This window comes from Eulemur rufifrons, chromosome 12 (genome assembly GCF_041146395.1).
Source record: "Eulemur rufifrons isolate Redbay chromosome 12, OSU_ERuf_1, whole genome shotgun sequence".
Taxonomy (NCBI): domain Eukaryota; kingdom Metazoa; phylum Chordata; class Mammalia; order Primates; family Lemuridae; genus Eulemur; species Eulemur rufifrons.
In genome coordinates this window covers 8,397,065-8,412,068 of record NC_090994.1, presented here as the reverse complement: position 1 = coordinate 8,412,068, position 15,004 = coordinate 8,397,065, and the positions used below count along the sequence as shown (strand labels likewise).

Below are 15,004 nucleotides of genomic sequence, written 5' to 3'. Positions count from 1 at the left end.
GAACCAGACACCACCAGGACACAGCAATCCAAGCCACCCACCAGGAGGGAGGGACACTGCTGGGAGGCGCGGAGCTCACTGCTCTGGCCTAATGCAGTTGCTGTGATGGAGTCTCAGCTGCTAGGGGAGCCCCTCTGCCTTCCTGGGCAGCTGGGAGCCATGTGGCTGGAGGGAGTGGGGGCAGTGGGGCCTGAGAAGCCACCTGCCTCTCCCACCACCTCAGATGGCCAAGGGCCACCAGCAGCCACCCTGATCCTTTCGTCAGAAGCCACCTGCTGCTTGGGTAGTCCCAGCGCCTGGGCCTCTGCTGTCTACCTTGCGGGCTGCCTAGGAAGGGCCAGTGGGACAGGGACAGGGACAGGGCGTGGATGACAGACAGGCAGGCCTGGGCCACAACCACATCACTTTGAGCTCAGATCCTCAGGAAAGAGCATCGTGAGCAAGGCAAAGTGTGCGTAAGGTGTGTTCCACTGGTCCAAGACGGGACCAGCAACATGCTTGTCATTCAAGAAGCCCTGACACCCCTGACCCCAGCAGCACCTGCACCTTGGCTCACACTCACAGCCCTTCCCACAGTTGTCAGCTGGGGTTCATTCCAGGGCCAGAGTCAGGCCCACCAGGAATGCTGGCTACGTGGGAAACAGCAGGCCACGTGCAGACGGGCGGCCGAGTGAGGAGGGGACCAGGCGTTACTCGCTTCCCTGGGGGAGTGGGCCAGAGGGGCCGTGTCCACAGGGGGCTGCTCCCGGCACAGCTCCTGCTGGCCCTCTGCAACCAAGACCACCTTGCTCTGCGGGGGACGGGGCTGCAGGGGACAGCCCCACTGTTCTGTGTGAGCACCTGTCCCTCCGGGCAGGCCATGTCTTCACCGTGATCGCCTCTGTCTCCCACGGCAGCTCCCCCAGTCAAAGCACTAGTGCATCACCACCTGGGTGGCTCTGGGGTTCCCTGCGGGTAGGGACAGCTGTCACACCCTTCTACATTCAGGGGAGCACTGACATCGATCTGGGGAGGGCCACAGCTTTCCCTGAGGTGGCTGTTGAAAAAGTGGGGACCAGGACTCTATCCTCTGGCCCCAGCACTGCCCCACTGAGGCCCCACGTCCCCATTTTGTACTTCTTAGCGACGGGACGGGCCTTGCCGGCTGCAGGGGGCAGGCGGTGGATGTGCCACGGTGCTGTGCGGGGAGCTGGTCTGACAGCTGGGCCCCCCACGTGGAGTTCCCCTCCACCCTCAGGCCGGGTCTGGGTGAGAGCAGGGGGGCGCGGACAAGCACAGGCTGACTGCACTGTTCCGAGAAGCCAGTTCGGCCTCTCCTTCCACCGACGAGGGACAGAGCTGAGAGCAGGGGCAGGCTGGGACAGCCCGCCCAGCGCGGCCCGCTCCGGGCCACCGCACCACACTGGCAGCGGCCACACCTGGCCTGCTGTCCTGAGACCACCGCATGGCTTCCCGGCTAGACCGGAAGCCCCTTGTGTTGCTCTACGCTTCTCCTCAAAGCAGCGGGGACAGGCTGGGCCCAGGCCAGCACTCATGCGGCGCGACCCACAGTGACTGCCCACCTCCTGCCTGTCCTGAGGTTCGACACCAAACTCGCTCCCCAGGGAAGCGTGGGGTGAAGAGGGCGCGGGCGAGGGAGGCGGCAGGGAGGCCGGCTGGGAGGTGGGCTGGCGCAGCCGGCCCTGCGGGGAATGCCTGCCATGCCTCAGCCCGTGCCCACACAGCCGGGATCTTCCACCCACCAGGAAAGGGAAATTGAAAGCATCCCCATCCGACATGTGAACGCGGCCCAGGGACCGGGGATTAGAGGCCGAGCCCCCTGGGCGGGGAGGCTGGGGGCGGCAGGGTGGCCATGTGGCCACGATCTTCATCAGAGCACAGGAAAGCTGCAGTTTCCTGTTTCCGGTGCTGGGGTCCCTGGGAGCTTCTCTCCTGGCAGGAGGAAGCCCACGGGGGGAGGCGGCAGGCAGTGCGGTTTTACGTGGTCGGGGGAGATCACATGTCAGCTGTGGGGATGCAAGAAGCCAGCCAGGGCGGCCAGGCAGGCCCCAGGGCTCAGGCCGAGGGCAGCAGATCCGCTGCGGAGATGGTGCCGCCCCCTCTGCCACGCCCCCACCTTCCTGGCAGGTGGCGGCCCACCAGGGTGGGGGGAGCAGCCGGGTTTCTCTGCATTTGGCTGCAGAAGCCAGGCATCAGATTGCAAGGCCACCTCGCGGGTACTGAAATCAAGGCGGGTGTCAGCCCCCCGGTTCTCTGAGCTGGTGTCCCCTGCCTTGCTCTGCCAGCCCTGGGCACCTGTGGCAGCCTCAGTGGCTGGCCGTGCCCAGGACCCCTGCAGCCCTGGCACAGAAGAGGCCTCTGTGAGCAGGGCCTGCCTTCCTTCCCACTCAGCCCTGAGCTGTCTGTCCTGGAGCCCAGGACGGAAGGCCACAAGCCTCAGAGCTCCTGCGCCAGCTCTCCACGTGACCCTGCGACGTGGGGCTGAGCCGGGACTCGCAGACAGGGGGTGGTGGGTGCCCCACGCTAGGAGGCCGGGGCAGGCGGGCAGGGAACTCTCTCCTCACAGACACGCTAAGCTCTGCGGGCCTGGCTGAGAAAGTCGTCGGGTGAGCAGGGCTTTTTCCTCATCCCACACCTGGGGCCTGGGCAGGGAACGCTTGGCACCAACCCCAACACCAGGGGCCGGAGGATCACACAGCTCTTTATCCCACTCCGGCCCCGAGACAGGCCTGACGGTCATTAAGCGAAGGCTCGTTCCCGGGCCTGGCACAGCGGCAGCGGCCAGGGACCACCGAGGAAGAGGTAACACAGTGCAGCTGCCGCGGCGGGGCCTTTCTAGGTCGGCGCCTGCTGGGGAGAGGCCGGGAAGACGATGAAGCGACTGCAGAGCTTCAAGGCAAGGCTGTGGCCTGCTCTCCCCACCCCGGGGACTCGGGGAACGGCCCGTCTGATCCCTGCCCAGGGCCCGCCTGACGGGAGATGCGCTTTGCAGCAGCATTCCTGACCCCCACGGGTCACAAGCTAGGGACCTTCCCAGGCAGGACCTGGCTGGCCTCCACGCCCACTGCCACCCCCCCATGTGGCCACCCCCACATTTCCAAAGCCGGCGCCGCAGGCAGCTGCATTCCCCATCCGGCAGGGTGAGATGAAAGGCCTCGCGCGTGTCCGCTGAGCCTAGGGCTGGCCAAGATCTCTGCTCGCGCAACCCGGCTAGCCCTGGCCCCGCCGCCCTCTTGGGAGCGAGGGGAAGATGGTAAGACGGCCACCGGAGCAGCGGGAAGAACGGGAAGTTCCCGCTGTCACCGCGTGTCTGGGCCATCTCAGGTGCCCCAGAGCTACCAGGACATTGGCCCTTAGGCCACAGATCGCAGGGCTGGCGTCCCCACCGAGTTTCCTGTCAGCCCCCAGGGGAACATGGGGACTGGCCGCTAGCAGGGCTGCTCAGTCCCCAGGCGGCAGAACTGCCTTTCCCGTAAGTGCCCTGAGGCCTCAGGTTCCGGGATGGCCTTTACTCACTTTTTTAAGGGCTCAATCACAGTCTTCTGGATCTGGTTCACCTGTCAAAAGAGACCCAGTGACATTAAACCTGGAGGGGGGAGCGAGCCAGACTCTCCCTAAAAGGGGGTCCACGTTCCTCAGAAGAGAGACAGCTGTCAGGGGTCCCCCCGAGACCTGGGGCAGGAAGGGAATGGGAGGACAGGCAAGACAGGTCACCCCTGACCACGCTGGAGTGAGGCAGAGATGGCAGCCAGGAAGCCTGGAGGCTGACAGGAGCACTGTCCTTATCCTGCCAGCGCTGTCTGCCTTGTCATCGTGTGGGGCGGGGGCAGCTACCAAAGGCTCAGGGCTCCGGGTGAGCTGCCTTGAGTCTCCCTCAGGTCTGAGAGTGACGTGACTGAGGGGACCCTCGGGGAGCAGGCTGCGCTGAAGCGGAGCCATCTAGAAAGAGCTGGGCATGGGCTTGCGGCCCGCGGGCCAGGGCTGAGCGCGCCCCAGAAGCAGACTGAGCCCACTAAGGCCACCGCCAGACACGGAGAGAAGGGAGAGGAAGTGGTGCTTGGCCACCAGAGACTAACATCTAGTCACCTTTTCCTGGTTGAAGGCGTCCATCCGCTTCATGGCCGTGTCCAGGGCTGTCACCATGTTCAAAAAGTCCTGGTCTTGCTCACAGAGGGGATTGGAGAGTAAGTCTAAGGAGATCTTCACGGCAGACTTGGACATGGCTGGAAGAAGGCAGAGCTCAGTGAGCCGAGGAAGGGGTGGGGTTCACAGTCTTTTCTTCAGGCCCCGGTGCCCCCACGGCCCAGGGGCTGCACCCCAGCGATCTCTTCCCACGGTCCCAGCTATCAAAACGACAAAGTGCCACCAAGCCATGAGATACTGATCCCTGTTGTTTACTCGTCATTCCTGACCACCTAACACTGCTCTGGGGAATGCTTTTGAACCAAACCCTGGGTTATAATAGGATGGCCCGGGTTGGAAGCTATAAAATACATATTTCTGACCCCCTAGATTCTAACTCAATAAATCTGGAACCCAAGAATATGCATTTATTTTATTTTATTCTTTTTGAGACAGAGTCTCACTCTGTTGCCCGGGCTAGAGTGCCAAAATTCTAGAGGGGCAGAAGAGGCCCCAGAGAAGGGCCACACTGGCCCAGGGCTGTCTGCACCAGTTTCAGAGAGTGTCTGGGTGAGTCTCAGGAGAAAAGACACGTTTTTGAATGCATTTCTTATGATTTGTGTGTGACTGAATTTAAGATGTTATCAATCGTGTAAGACACACCATTACTGTGTAACTGCTGAGAGAGGAAAACATGCTGCAATCAGACCAGGACACACGCTCAAGTGTTACGGTAACTTTGCTTTCAGAGATTTTAAATGTGAAAAGGTGTCTTAGAATCAATGACGTAAGGTCCACCTCCCAGTTCATTACAGATGTGACTTTCCCCTGCCACTCCACGGGAGGACGCCTGGCCCCAGCCCTGCCTGGCCCTGTGACGCAGGAGAAGCGGAAGCCCGAGGGGCCCCGTCCCCCTGGGCTCCCCCCACAGCCAGCAAAACGTCTCCGAGTGGACGACTCGCCTGCCCAGAGCCCATCCTGGGTTCTCTCGAAGCTGGGAGAGCGCCGCAGCCACCCAGCGAAAGGGCAAAATGTGGGAGAAGCTGGAAACGTAGACTTTCCAGAAATGCTGAAGCAATGGAGGAAAAAACACTTTTAAAATTCTGTGAAGTGACTTTGTAGCTTTAGGAACAAACATTGTGTGTAACTTGATTTGATTATGAAACGATCACAGACAGCATCATTAAAAGATAGTAAAAACCTATATAAAACTGGAAACGTTTCTGAAAAATGTCATCTACTTTTTTTTCCCCCATATTTGATGAAAACCCAAAAAAAGTAAAAGGACAAGGGAGAAGACTTCCTTCCCACTTCCCCTTTTCTGCCCTAAAGCCCTTCGTGTTTGCTGGAACCGCAGGAAGTCAAGGACCCGAGTCTGCTCCAGCCACCAGCCCCTGGGCAGACCTGGGTCTGGAATCCCCGCCCGGTGACGCCCTCACGTCAGGTGTGCAGAGCCGGGGCCAGCGATGCCAAGAACACCAGGCCCCCACGCTCCTCCGGGCCAGTGGTCCCCTGGGCCAACCCATGCCCCTCACTCTGCCCTGCAGGGACCGGGGGCAGGGGCAGGCTCAGCTGGCACAACATGGGAGGCTGGGGTCTTTGGACCTTGGAGAAAGCGAAGGTCTTGGCCCTGCTTGGGTCTTTGGAGTCTAAGATTCAAAGATCCAACAGAGACTGATCGCTCTGAAAGTAATACGATTTTCTGGGGGAAAAAAAAAATAATAATCTTTTTTAGAACAACAGCTGGGGATTTTAGAACTTGTCCAGGGAGCTCAGGAGACTCCAAGATCGGGAAAGGTATCACTCGATTCCTCTCCGCTGTCTGGACCAGTGGTTCTCAAAGTGGGCCCCGCTGCCTCAGCTGCACCTGGGAACTCACTGGAGACACATTTTCAGGCCTTGCCAGGCCTGAAGCATTGGAGCCGGGCTGAGGCCCAAGGTGTCGCTTGTAGCAAGCCCGCCAGCGACTCAGATGCCCCCACTGTGTGAGTCTAATGTGGCCGTCAGTCTCCATCCGGCCTCGAAACCAGCCAGGACACGGCTCTTGCAGACGAGCTTTCTCTGCCCACATCCGCTTCTGACATCGGCCAGTAATTCCAGCCCCCGGGGTCACCCACTTAACCCTGGTTTCTCTGCTGCAAAACCAAGCTTTCCATAGCCACACACGCCCGGTCACAGACCCCTGATGCTCTACGTGCTTCCACAGTAACTGGCTCTGAACCTTCGCCTCGTCTGTGCTCTGGCAGTGCCGGCTGGAGGAGCGGGAAGGGACCAATAGGTCACAGCGGCCCTGACCGGGCAGGCAGTGGGGAACGAGAAAGGAAAACGCGGCCCAAGTAACTCAGACCTGAAATAACTACAAAGCAAACAATAACAAACTCCCTAATCCAGCCTTTGGCTTGTGACACACATAGTTGGGAGAGGCCAGGGGCCAGGAGCGAGGGGCAGGTCATGTTCAGACCGGCCCACGTCCTCAGGGTTAGCACCGGCTAACAAAGGGGCCAGCAGTCCCCGCGCAGGCAGGCAGCTCTCACCTGTGCCGCGGTGGTGGCTGCTGCTCCCAGGGACCATTTTCCTCTCCTTATCGGCCCTTTCTAGGAAGGTGTGTGTTTATATTTCAGCCAAGGCCTTGTGGGAGGAAGCTCAGGAGCGGTTCTCCATCACTCCCGGCCGCTGACTCCCTGGGACACGGCCGGTGTCCCTTAGTCTCTGGGCTTCTGGGCCCAGCTCCCTCTCGTTTCACACAAGAACTCTTCAGCCAAGACACCTCCCCAAGGCCGCTGGCTGCTTCCTGGCAGCTGCCAGCTCCTACTCACCAGGGACTCTTCAGTGCCCTTCATAACGACAGAATGACCTGCCCTATTTCTGGTCCTGCCCTTTAACCCACGCTCTTGCTTAAACACACATCAGTTGTAGCTCCTGTCACCACTGGAAAACCAGTCCCACCGGGCCAGGGACTCATTTCTACAGGGAATGTGCTGCCTTTGCTCTCTGACAGCCTGAGCTGGTGGCCCAGACTCTGAGGACGTGGAGGCATCTGCGACTAGAAGCTCCTGCTGGTGGTGGCACTGTCCGCCCCAGAACCCCAGCACCCCCAGCCAGCGTGGGACAGCTGGGCACTGTCCGCCCCGGAACCCCAGCACCCCAGCCAGCGTGGGGCAGCGGGGCTCTGTCCGCCCCGGAACCCCAGCACTCCCAGCCAGCGTGGGGCAGCGGGGCTCTGTGGGAAGGGGATCTGCTCAGTGAGGACAGACCTCAGGCCACTTCTCGGGGACACTGGTTGGGCACCTCTGAGTGGTGACTGCAGCGTTAGCCCTAAGAGCGGCTGAGGGAGGAGGGTGCCCCTCTCTGCCCGAGCCTGTCACAAGGCGGAGCGCCACCTACCCAGGTCGGCGTCGGTGCTCTTCTTCATGTCTTTCTGCAGCCTCCGGGTCTGCTCTTCCAGCCTGCAAGGCAGGGACGCGCCTGGGCACCGGCGGCTCCGGCTGCTTCGGGGCCCCTTCCTCCCCCTCCCCCTGAAGTGGCCCGAGTGGCTACTCCGGGATGCCCGCCCTGTGGGGGAGGAGCAGGGGCCCTACTCCACACGGACTTTCCCCAAGTGCCACAACACACTCGGCACGAGGCCACGCACCCAAAGGCTACGAGTTAACAACTCTTGCACAGCCACCTGCCCTCAGCCCCCAGGGCGCTAACGGGCAACACACAGCCCTCGAAGCGCGGGTGGTGAGGAGACGAGGGAGGCCTCGGGAGGTGAGACCTGGCACGAGGCTCCTGCCTGTCCCCACCTCCCGCTTCCTCCTCCTGGGGTTTGACACTCACTGCTGGAGTTTTCCATACTCCCTCTCAAAGTCTCTCTCCACCTGCAAGACAGAGATAACTCAATCACCGGAGCAATGACAACACGGTGGAAAATGTCTCCCGGCCTCCCGCCATTCTGTCCACACCCTCCCCCGGGTCTGCAGAAACAACACCGTCTGGTTCACACAAGCACCAGCAGATCGTTAATGACAGTATCCCTGTAGTCCCAAATTAATGAGCTGTTTGATTTAGGGAGAAATCAAACTCCCAGGTGGGCCGGCCAGGCAGGCAGCAGCGGGCTGTGGCTCTGCTCTGCCACCATGGCACCAACTGGTGCGCCCTCCTCTCGCCCCACCCTGGGGGCCGTCAAGGTGCTCCCAGTGTGACCAAATCCCACCCGGGGGTGGGGAGCAGCAGGGCCCAGAGGAAGAGACCAGAGCAGGCCCCCCCCCCTCCACCGGCCTGGCTTTACTCACAGGGCCCACCTGTCGGCCCCTGTGGGCAGGGGACATGGCGCACACGCGCCCTGTGAGCTGGGACGTACGGAACACAAACATTGTCACTGCTCACTCAGGCGAGGGTCTCTACGTTTGTGACTCGTGGTCAAACTCCCCGGCGCCAGCAACACTGGACCAGAGCGGGCATGAGCCCTGAGCCAGCGCCGCCACTTGCAGGGCAAGTCCAGCATTTCTCTAGTGCCCCAACTTCCCTATCTACAAACTGGGGTGTCAACAACGGCCCCTCACGGGGTGGGATGTGGAGCGAATGACATCTGAGAGGCTAACGGAGGAGACTAGGATCCAGCAAAAGCTCATCTTAAGAAAAACATTCCAGATTCACTCCCACTAAAGCACATACTCTTGATCAAAGCTTAAAGCGTTACCTACCCCGGGGGATTTGCAGTTTGCAGGAACTAAAGTCTTAGCTGGAGGAATGACAAGGCTCCGGTGTGACAGCAGGGGGAGACCTGCTTTGGCGTGAAGGAGCCCTGCCTGGGCCCTTCAGGGTGTGCACTTCGGTCTGGTCCTCTCCCCAGGGCCACGGAGGATGAGCAGAGACAGTAAGAGGTGGACTCTGATACTCGCTGTGGAGCCTTAAAAATAGCAACTAACACTTCAGAGCCTCACTTTCTTTCCTAGTAAAATGGGATAATTTCATTTAGTCATACTCCATGTAAACTTCAAGTGGCCTACAAGGAAATGGGGATAATGTCAACCTTAGTGGCTTGTTTGAGGATTAAAGCAGGAGTGCACACAGCGCACACAGCAAGGTGCCTGGCCCACGGCTGCGCTCACCAAATGTTTGATTCCTCATTCCTCTCCTGCTCACGGAGGTGCTAGGAGGACCAGAGTCGTACGGGCCTGCAGCTGGCCTGTAAACCCTTTCTTCCTTTTTTTTCCTTAATTGTAGAGATGGGGTCTTGCTATGTTGCCCAGGCTGGTCTCGAACTCCTGGCCTTAAGTGATCCTCCCGCCTCAGCCTCCCAAAGTGCCAGGATTACAGGTGTGAGGCACCATGCCTGGCTGGGGCTGTAACTCCTTTAGCAGAGAGGAGGGGCAACCCAAGCACACGGGAAACTGGCAGCTGGGAACCCCGGATTTTGGCTAAGCATGGGGTGCCGTGCCTGGGGGCCGCAACAGTGCACTAACTCCTGTCACTGGACAGCGCCTCTTAGGACATGGGACGTGACAGCTGAGCAGTGTGTTTACATGTTGAAAGTATTTATTTCCAGAAAGAGGAAATTAAAACAAAGCATTTCCTGGCCAGAATCAAGCTCTCCCAGAGGCACAGAACACACAGTAGGTGCCCTCGGGGGGAGGGGAGGCACTAGTGTTTGCGGAGCCCCAGAGCTGCAGCCGCGGCTCCCAGTCCTGGCATCTGCAATCCCCCACGTGTGCTGATGTGTGTGGGATGTCAGGAACACCTGGTCCCCCTGGCTGGGGACTGCTCGGGCTTGCACAGGGAGGGACTTCAGGTTTCCAACTCGGCTGGATCATTCTGGGTGATGAGAAACTCGAGGTCTCATGGCGGAAGCTGACAAGCATGTTGGCGGTAGGAGCACCATCCTTCTATTTTACTTGCTGCTGCTTAAGGCCATGTGACAGTCTAAGAGGAATTTATGAACCTTTCACCTCCCGTTTCCAGCAGCCAGTGTGGCTTCTATAGCCCACTGGCCAGAGATCTCTCTCCTCCTGGGGAAAGACGCAAGGGGAACACTGCCAGAATTCCAGCCCCAGATGATGGCTCAGGGACTAAAGGGACACAATGGAGTCTCATTCCGAGGTATATGCATACTGAGGAAAAGAGCCAAACGGAAAAGATCTGAATATCTCTGAATGCTTGATGCCTTTGCCAGAAAGACAGCTGGAGCCCAGTCAGCAAGGCAAGTTCAACACACGTGCATGGACCGCCAGGGACCAGGCCGGCGAGGTCAGCGCAGGGAGAAGCAAGCGCTGGACGACCACCCGAGGCTGCGCTGCTCACTGCTCTACCCACAGCGTCTGGGTCAGGCCTGGCACGGAGCAGGAACTTGGTATTTGCTGAATGAATGAACAGGCTGAGTCCCCCCGACAAACTTACACTCATGGTGAAGGGAAGGGCCGGGGCTCCGATCCCAGGACTGGGTGCGACCGATCGGAGCCCAGACCTTCGGCATTCCGGGAAGCCCCTCCTTCCCGGCCGCTCTGGGTGGAAAGCGGCTGCCCTTGCCTTTGCCCCGACACGATTAAGGACGATCAGTGAGGCCGAGGGCCCTGTCACTTGGCACGTGGAAACCCTTCTCCACCGGAAAGGCTGTGTGGCCAGACTCTTTTTGGCCCTGACTTCCACCCAGAGCACCTACCCAGCTAGGAACGTGCTTCCCGTGTGCACGAGACCCTCCCAGGTTACACAGGGAGGGGCAGCCGCTTCTCCACACACAGATGCTCCCCCACTTTATGGATGTGGGGAGCGAGACGGGACTAGACAGAGGTCAGGACTGGGAGGGGAGAGCTTGTGCTCTTCCGGCTCAGTTCCGGTGGTCAGCCCCTGCAGAGAACACGCCACGCCAGCCAAGGCCTCTGCAGTAATGGAATTTGCGTACCTGGGCACAGGGGAACAGCGAGGGCACAGACACAATGCTTTCTTTGTGCCTGACAGTTGGGTGCCTTGAGCCAAAAACCTCCTGAAACTCCCTGAAGATAACATGAGCATTTCTTCCCATGACAGGGGCGCCACGACTTCCAATAACCCGGGAGCCACATCTGCTCCCCTCCCCGAAAGTGCCTGGGCAAGAACAACAGCGTGCGTCATCGCCGTGCAGGGGCAGCTGCCAGAGATGCTGAGACAACTGCGCAGCCCAGGCCTGTTCTGGGGGCCGGCGGGGGGCGGGGGGGAGCGGCAGGGTGGAGAGTGAGCGCCGAGAGGCAGGGGCTCGCTACATTGGCTTCAGTGCCTCTGCGGCGTGGGGGTCTGCGCCAATGGAGCAAGTCACTCTACTCTGAGCTTTGATTCCCTGTGGGGGACCAAAAGCCCAGCCTGCAGTGTCACCGCACTGGGGAACTGAGCTGCTTGGGACGGTTTATGAAGAGAGTCAGATCAACCAGCTTCCTGTAAGGCAATAGTATTTACTGAAGGATTGTGTGCCGGACACTGTGTTGGGTGCCACACACATCTGCCACACAGGCACCATCATCATCTTCACTTTACAAATGAGAGAACTGAGTCTCCGAGAAGCGGAGGAGCTTGCCCCAGGTCACAGACAGCACGTGGCAGGCCTGGGATGGGAATCCAGGCTGCCAGCCTCCCAGCCCTGGCTTCTTAACTGCTACCCGATAGCTAGTCTGTCTTGGGGAGCCGATGCAATAAATCAGAGGGCCACGATTCCCTCTCAAACGAGACAGAGGCAAGGAAGGGAAGAGGGAGGCCACGCTGCATCTGTCCTTCCCTTTGGAGTCCTTGCCACTCCTCACATTAAAGGACCCAGAGATCTTTCCGTCAACAAACTCTGGCAAAGAAGCTAGAAAGTGCATTCTAGCCTATACTTTTCCATGGAGAACAAAGGCCATTTCCATAAGGGTTGGGAGAATTTTTTGCTTGTTTGCTTGTTTTTTTTGCAGTGAGTGCTGGGAATAAAAGCCCCTTCTCAAAACCATTTCCCTTGCAGATCTGCCGTGGATTAAACTCTGGAGACCCAGAGCCACACCTTCCCACTTCCTGTAGCCGGCCAGACCCAATGCTCGCACGCCCAGATTCTTTGGGCTCCAGCTGACAGCCTCCACAGATGGTCGGCCGCTGCATGGGAGGCAAACGCCGTCGGCGACCTGCCTTTGCAGGAAGCAGGGAGGGCTCTTTTAACTCGGGCCCATTTCCTTTCAAGTGACCTAACTTGGGAGCTCCCAAGGATGGAGACGCTGGTCAGGTGTGTGCTGAACTTCCCGCCAAACTGAAGCAACATCTTTCCTGCAGTTCTGAGAGCTGAGCCAAGGGGGGAAGAAGTTAGTGAGACGAGGAAAACTGTCAGGGGCTGGTATGACAGAGACAAGGGCCTCCACTGTGTAGACTTTCTGGAGTTGTCACACTAGAGGCTCTATAGTCATGGTCCCCCATCTTGAAACCAACTCACTGAGCTTTGTGGGCGAGGGGGCTGAGAGGCTGTTTCGTCCTAGACCTCCGAAATCCCGGGAGGTCATCATAGCCTGAGGCAGCACAGAACAATGGAATGAGTACTGACCATGGGCTCAAACCTGAGTTTGGTTTTTTTTTTTTTTTTTTTGAAACTGTCTTGTGCTGTCACCCCGGCACGAGTGCGGTAGCATCATCACAGTTCACTACAACCTCAAACTCCTGGCCTCAAGCAATCCTGCCTCAGCCTCCCGGAGTGCTAGGATTACAGGCTGAGCCACCGCGCCTGGCCTCAAACCTGAGTTCTAATTCCAGCTCTGCCAGTACGGGGCTTTTAGAACTGCAGAAAGTCACTGCAACCCTTTCCAAGGAGCTTGTTGTCCTCATGAGGAAAAATCAGGAGGGTGGACCAGATGACCTCTAACTTTCTAAGAGTCCACGATTCTCTTCCTCTCCCATCCTGGAGATCAAATAGGGATAAAAACTGGGGGCTTAAAAGGCGGGGGTGGGATTCAGTCATCCTCTCCTGCTGAGGGACTCTGGATCACTGCCAAGAAAGCACCCGGACCCGGGCCACCTGGAAAAGCTTCCTGGTCTTTTTTGCAGTTGAAGTGCCAGAAGCAAAGGCCTGGGCTGTGTCTTTGGGGAGGGGGTGTGTGTCTCTGTTTAGGGGCCCTCTTAGAAAAGGTGTAGACCTCCAGGCCAGCTCCTAGAGGTGGACCTGCTCAGAAGCAGTGCCTTCCTCCCACCTCTGCAACCCACCTCTTCCACCTGCCCAGAGATGAGGAAGGGACCAGGCTGACCTCAGGGGGAAAACGTCCCTTGGAGAGGCGGCTCCGCCAAACCCCATTCTACATGAGGACATAGATCTCCACGAGTGGGAATAAGGCCCAGGTTGCGCTGCTGTCTTCCCAGCCCCAAGATGTGTTGAGTCGAAGCTCTGGTGCTGTGCAAAGGCCACGTGACATAGAGCTGAATCTCAGAGCACAACAATTGGGGTACTCACTGTTTTGGGAACAATCTGTTTCTTGGGCTGCGTAATCTTAAAAGGAATCCTATAAGAGAAAGAGACAAAGAAGGATATTGTGAGAACTGCGGAGGGATGTGGCTGACACAGTCAACATGGCATAGGCCACTTTTCCTCCAGGAGGGTGGGGAAGAGTGGCAGTGGCTCGCTCTTGAACTTGGACCCCCTGCCCTGGCGGGCGTAGGAACATCACACCCCGGCTTGGTTCTAGGAGAGAGACCCTCCCATCAACAGCGTCACACGCAGGTTCTTGGGCACCACCTTCTGCCCCAGAGCACCTCTCCTGCTAACAGCCTGTCCTTTAAATGCACTGAAAAGGCGAGGGCAGGAAAGGGGAGACACCTGCAAATCACAATCAGTATAAACCTGTGTCTTGAGGGGCTGCAAAGTCAGAAATTACAGACTCACGGTAATAGCTATCATCTTTGAAAACATGCCTTTATAAAAACACCACAAAAATCACTTATGGTCTATATTAGGAGTTTCACTACTTCCCCGTAGAGGGACAAACTGGATCTGCAGAGCTTCTTGGGAGGACGGAGGCTGGGGAGGGATGACAAATTATGGGGACATTAATGACTGGCCAGGCTGGGCTATTTCCCTGGGAAAACTGACAAAATCTAAATGCAGCTAACTTGCAGAAGAATCTGAAATGCAGCCTGAGTCTGCCTTGAACTTGCTCTGAAGCCCTGAACCTCAGACTCCCCACTTTGAAACGGAAGACAGGTGGGCACAACAGCAGGGAAACCACTGAGCAGGCTGCCCTCTGGCAGGTGACGACTGCACTAGGACGTCACTTCCTACTCTGTAAAGTGAGCGTATCAAACTAGGTAATTCAGAAGTTTCCTCAAGGCATTGAATATTCCCGGGTTCCCCGATTCTGAGAAGAGCTGTGGCCAGGCTAGACAGCCAACAGAGCACATCCCAACAGCTCCAGAATAGGCAGGCTCCCCTTGCCCAGGCAGGGAGAGAGTCAAGGAGCCCTGGGATCGGCTGGGGATGAGGGCGCTCACTCAGCCGGCTCCCACCTCTCTCCTTGCCTTTCGGCTAAGCCAGGCAGAAGCTCTTCAATTCAAACCTCCCGCCCCCATGCTGCACCCGATCCACTACCCTCCACGCCCGCTTCTCCCTGATCCTGCTTCCATTCGGCCCAAACTGACCAATACTGTTGCTAAACCCAACGGTATAATTAACCACCGATAATAACCCCAGACGACGATCCGGTTGAGGGGATGGGCCAGCCTGAGTCACAGTGGTTTAAATTTAATTTCTGGAGGACATCCTGTTTATTGTTCACGCAGTCCCATAATTTGGGAGTGTTAACCCTTTGGGGGCTGGCCCGATTCACGTAGCTTCTACAAACAAATCATCCCTGGCTATATGATTGCCAGAGGGGAATGAGGTCAGGTATGGAACTGAGAAGGAAAGAAAAAGTGAAATTGCTATTTCCCTTTC

At 58.2% G+C, this 15,004-nt stretch overlaps 1 protein-coding gene across 1 annotated transcript in view; it reads right to left on the bottom strand.

Annotated features, from left to right (window-relative positions):
• BIN3 (bridging integrator 3) overlaps window positions 1-15,004 on the bottom strand; it is a 40,170-nt gene that overhangs the window by 5,178 nt on the left and 19,988 nt on the right. The window contains exons 2-6 of the mRNA XM_069485143.1: window positions 13,529-13,577; window positions 7,942-7,982; window positions 7,507-7,568; window positions 4,087-4,223; window positions 3,517-3,557 (exon numbers count right to left, since the gene is read on the bottom strand). Coding sequence (XP_069341244.1) covers window positions 3,517-3,557; window positions 4,087-4,223; window positions 7,507-7,568; window positions 7,942-7,982; window positions 13,529-13,577 — 330 coding nt within the window. The remainder of the gene's footprint in view (window positions 1-3,516; window positions 3,558-4,086; window positions 4,224-7,506; window positions 7,569-7,941; window positions 7,983-13,528; window positions 13,578-15,004) is intronic.